The sequence below is a fragment of the Glycine max genome, chromosome 19 (genome assembly GCF_000004515.6).
Source record: "Glycine max cultivar Williams 82 chromosome 19, Glycine_max_v4.0, whole genome shotgun sequence".
NCBI classification, from domain to species: Eukaryota; Viridiplantae; Streptophyta; class Magnoliopsida; order Fabales; family Fabaceae; genus Glycine; species Glycine max.
In genome coordinates, this window is record NC_038255.2 from 36,444,358 (window position 1) to 36,449,698 (window position 5,341).

The window sequence follows — 5,341 nt, forward strand, 5'->3', positions numbered from 1 at the left end:
TAAATTTTTTAAAAGATAAAATAACCACATGAAAAAATAAAATAAAAAACTAAATACATCATTTGGATAAAACTATATAAAAATGTGACCAGAATATTACATTTCTATAATTTCATCCACTAAATGTCATTTAATCCTTTTATTTTCTTCCTCGTGAGTTCGTGTCACAATATGAACCTTTCATGCATTTAAAGCTCATAAAAGCACGTTATGGTACATGATGCATGGTGCATGCATGTGCATGCCTTCGTAAAGATAACACACCCACTATGTGTATATATAATAAGGTCAAGGCCAAAGCACAACACACGCTCATTGCATAACTCTTACATTATACACTTTCATTTAGTCCTTGTGTGTATCTGTTGACAAACATGGGAACCACTTGTCCAGAATCTCCACCACTTCTCCAAGACCTAAGGGTTACCATCCACGAAACTTCAATGGTTTTTCCATCCAAAGAAACCGAGAAGAGGTCATTGTTCCTATCAAACATAGACAAGGTCCTCAACTTCGAAGTGGAAACGGTTCACTTCTTTGGAGCAAACAAAGATTTTCCACCCCAAAAAGTGGCCAAGATGTTCAAGAATGCTCTAGAGGATGCCCTAGTGGTCTATGACTTCTTGGGAGGAAGATTGAATCTGAACCCCGAAACCAAAAGATTAGAGATAGATTGCAATGCAAAGGGTGCTGGGTTTGTGGTGGCTTCAAGTGAGTACAAGTTAAGTGAGATTGGCCACTTGGTTTATCCCAATCCATCTTTTGCACAATTTGTTCACAAGAGTAAGGATTTCCTTCAACAAAATGATCAACCACTATGCGTTGCACAGGTACAATATTGTTTCCAATCACTCTCTAACACATTTTTTAAACATATTCTCTTTTATTTGTTGAAATTTGCTAGTATCATTCCTTGTAATAAGAAACAAGTTATAGTCTGTATTTTACGGCTTTATGAGTACCTTTTTCTTATAAAAATGAATGAAGGTAATATTAAAACATATTATATTAATGATTATCTTTTTTGATTTTATAGTTTTTAATAAATTTTAACTAATTTGAGAGTGTGTGTTTGAGGGGATTACTTTGCTCCTAGCCCTCCCCTTAATTTGTTTTCAATGCAAATTTGCCTTTTTTAACTCTTATACATTGCATCTGCTTGTTGAAGTTGAGCTTTTTGTTAGTGTTGCATCAGCTACACTTTCATAATTTTGGGAAGGATACAATGTAGTTTGAATTGAATTAAATGCATTTTTTTTCTCTTCAGAAATCATAGGACGTTGTAATAGCTGTCGACTTTTCGAGCATGGCAAATGTAGATCCTCATTAATACATATCTATCTACTAGCTACCTTTATTTAATTTCGTTTCCATCATCAGCTTTTTTTTGCTCTTTCAATCATGCAAATGTTGTTGGTTCCCATTCTTTCCTTCTTTGCTTTATCTTAGAAATTGGATTGTTAACAGAGGCAAATCGTATATACATTTCTTTTGCCGAAAATATATTACTCCACTGTATAGTATTTCTATTGTTTGTCAATTTTATTAACATCCACTCTTGAGATTTGATTTTAAGCATATATATATAAAAGTAGTAAATGTTTATTAAAAAAGAGATATGTTATACTTTTATATTTTATATGTAATAAATACATTTTACATGAATTTGAAGGATTGATGTTAAACATTCTTCACCATTTTCGTATCAAAATTTTGAAGCCGAAAGTCTGTATAAAGCACTGATTAGTTTTTTCACCAAATTCATAAGGATAACTTTGATTTGACAACATGTGCCATGATTATTTTAAAAAAATATTTAATTTCTTAATTCCGAATAATTTTTTTTTAAAAAAAAATTGTTGATGAACTGTTTGGTTTCGATTAAGCTTTGATTTAATAAAAAAAATATTTAAACATCAATTTTCACCATGAAATTCTATAATATCGATTTTCACTATGAAATTTTATAATAGTAGCAAGTTTTCCATAGATGATAAGGTTTAATCTTAAATCTTATTTTATCATTAAACTTTACTCTAGCAGTAGCATTGCGGATCTATAAAACCTGTAGATCATTGAATATATCATTATATCAATTTGGTAATAAGGTAAAATGGTTGCAAAAATCCAAAACTCTAATCCCTAGTTATGAATTGAAGTTTAATTAGGAAATAATATACAGATTGATTACACCAGGGTATTAAATTATATACGTAGCTCTCGCTCGCTTCTCCTCTAACTGAAATCTCTCTCTTCATTTTCATCTTTCCACACACACTTACATTAATGCAGTAAAAAAATAAAATTACACACACACTCTTACATCACTCGGAAAATCAAAGGACTAAACTTACAGTACAATTCAATTAAGGAAAAATTGTTCACCAGTTCTTTTCGAAGTGTACTGTCCTTTACCTTCAACATGATTTTGAGAAATCTTAATTTTGTCCACAGTTAGGTAGCCGAAAAATTAGTCTAACAATTAAAGATCACATTACATCAAATAGATTACTCCTGCGTTTGTTGTTTAGGGCTATGGGATTGCACATTTAAGTATAGGACCATGATGTTCAGAAAGTTTAATTTATCAATCAATCACATATCACAGAAAAATTTCAATAGTACTCCACTAAATACAATGTCTCCTGATATCCTCTTAAAAAACCTAAAAGTTAGGCCGTAGGGCATTAAATTGGCATAACCACTCCACAATTAAGCATTAAATTTCATATCATTAAATCTTAATTGATGAAATGATTATATTTTTGTAGTTGACATCCTTCAAATGTGGAGGCTTCGCAATAGGGTTCACAACCAGCCACACCACCTTCGACGGTCTAAGCTTCAAAACATTCTTGGACAACCTTGCCGCATTGGCTGCTAACAAGCCCCTGGCTGTGATACCCTGCCACGATAGGCACCTCCTGGCCGCAAGATCTCCGCCACGTGTCAGCTTCCCGCACCACGAGCTGATCAAGCTCGATAACTTACCCACAGGCAGCACCGAGTCCAGTGTCTTCGAGGCCTCTAAGGAAGAGCTCGACTTCAAAGTTTTCCAACTAACCTCACACAACATTCTCAGCCTCAAGGAGAAAGCCAAGGGTAGCACCAATGCTCGTGCCACTGGGTTTAATGTTATCACTGCCCATATATGGAGATGCAAGGCCTTATCTGCACCCTACAACCCCTCTAGGTCATCCACCATACTATATGCCGTGGACATACGTCCACGGCTGAACCCTCCCCTCCCCAAATCCTTTGCGGGTAATGCTGTGTTAACCGCGTATGCCACAGCAAAATGGGAGGAATTGGAGAAGGGAGAGTTCTCAAGCTTGGTGGGGATGGTGACAGAGGGTGCAAAGAGAATGAGTGATGAGTATACAAGGTCTATGATAGACTGGGGAGAGGTGCATAGTGGGTTTCCACATGGGGAGGTTTTGGTGTCTTCGTGGTGGAGATTAGGCTTTGAGGAGGTGGAGTATCCGTGGGGGAAGCCTAAGTATTGTTGTCCCGTGGTGTATCACCGGAAGGACATTATTTTAGTGTTTCCTCCTTTTGGTAGTGGGGATGATGGGATAAATATTATAGTGGCTCTTCCTCCCAAGGAAATGGACAAATTCGAGACCCTCTTTTACATGTTCTTGAATTGAGTTTGATCGATGGCAACTGTATGTCTCTTCGCTTGATATGGTCATCAGTATGCTTAGTTATATATGTTGGTGTATTAATAATTAATTAAGTGATGAATGGTATTTTTTTTAGATAACAATGATGAATGGTATTTCAATATATGGATAATGTGTGTTAAGAAAAATTTATTTGTAAGTGATGGTTTTCCAGAGATAAGATATGACTGATCATTTTGTTGCTACATGCATAGGATTGGTACATGACATGATGTTTTTTGTATAACTTAAATATATAAAGCTTCGATCGTTTATTTTTTTTAAGAGTTCTTTCAATAAGTTAAAAAAATAGTGATTTTCTTTTTAAAATAAGGAAAATACAAATATTTATTAAATTGTATGTTTAATACTTGATTTTAGCATAACACTACATTTTTTTTTTCAAATAACTAATTAAGAAAAACAAGAACATTTAAGCTAATTTTTTATTGTTGCTACTTCGAATGAGATTTATGACTTCATGTAGAGAAGAATATGGTAGGCTAATGTATAAACAAAATGATTTTTTATTACAAGATTAAGGTAGTACTTGATTTGATTTTTTTAAACAGCAATGCTACTTAGTATGAGAGAAGTGTTACGACGAAAGTGGTTTTTTTTTTATCAGATTGGGGTAACTTTTTTTAAAAAGTACTAAAATGAATAATTTTAAAATTAATTACAGAAATGGATAAATTGTATTTTAAAATAAAATTTCTTTAAACAAACTTTATTTTAAAATACTAGTATGTAAAACCGTACAATGCACGGGAAATTAATAATAATATTAGTATCATTACTTTTTTAGCATAATATTTTTTTTATTAATATGTAATTTTTTAAATGTGTTTATTTTAATAGTTATTATAAAAAATTACGAGTCTTAATAATATTAGTGAAATTGCAGTAAAAAAAACATATTAGTGAAATTAAGTATGACTATTATTTTTTAAACTGATGACATTTATTTCAATATTGTACTAATATTCATGCTTTTAAAATACATGTATCAGTACCATAAAAAATACATTTAACATTGGTTAAAAAATCTATTTAAAACTGATGTTGTATCTAATATTGTTAAAAGTTAAATACTTTTAACATTGATTTTAAAATAGATGTGAAAAATATATGTTTTACACCGATTATTCCTAAAATCAATGTAGAAAATGTGACAGAATTTATAAATTTGCTAGCACTAATTATTATATCGATTGTGATTTTAACCCATGTAAAAAGTATCAATACAACCTTGAGAACATATAATAAAAACATTTTAGTTTTTTACTGTTTAGAAAGAATTAAATTTATAAACATATTTTTAAATTCAGTTTAAGTTATAAAAAATATAGTTATAAAAGTATGAATTATAAAAGATCACGTGTGATTTGAATATCCATCCAATTATTTTGAACAAAATTATAATTAATTAAAATTAAATATTTATTAGTTGGATTACATATAATTGACCTATAACGTAATCCAAATACTGCTCAGCTACTTATTTTTGCATAAATTAATTATAATATATTTTTCAAATTAATGAATTTTAATTTTACTTGGATTATTACAAAATGGTATATTATAACAAAACCTTTTTACCGCTTAACTATTCAATTTTGCATTTATTTATAATATTTTTAAAATTGCATTAATTTTCAGATTTTTTTCTGTAT

General features: G+C 30.9%; 1 protein-coding gene across 1 annotated transcript; it reads left to right on the plus strand.

The window, feature by feature from the left end:
• The first annotated feature begins 289 nt into the window (after window positions 1-289).
• Window positions 290-3,950, plus strand: LOC100780971 (omega-hydroxypalmitate O-feruloyl transferase). Its single transcript, XM_003553946.5, has 2 exons — window positions 290-830; window positions 2,772-3,950. The coding sequence occupies exons 1-2, from the start codon at window positions 375-377 to the stop codon at window positions 3,648-3,650; spliced, it is 1,335 nt and encodes a 444-aa protein (XP_003553994.1). The 5' UTR covers window positions 290-374; the 3' UTR covers window positions 3,651-3,950.
• Window positions 3,951-5,341: the final 1,391 nt, after the last annotated feature.

What these genes read in the sequence shown, in the direction of transcription:
- LOC100780971 (XM_003553946.5), top strand. Translation starts at nt 375, where the DNA reads ATGGGAACCACTTGTCCAGAATCTCCACCACTTCTCCAAGACCTAAGG. An exon ending in AACCACTATGCGTTGCACAG is followed by an intron (nt 831 to 2,771) that starts GTACAATATTGT and finishes ATATTTTTGTAG; the next exon opens with TTGACATCCTTCAAATGTGG.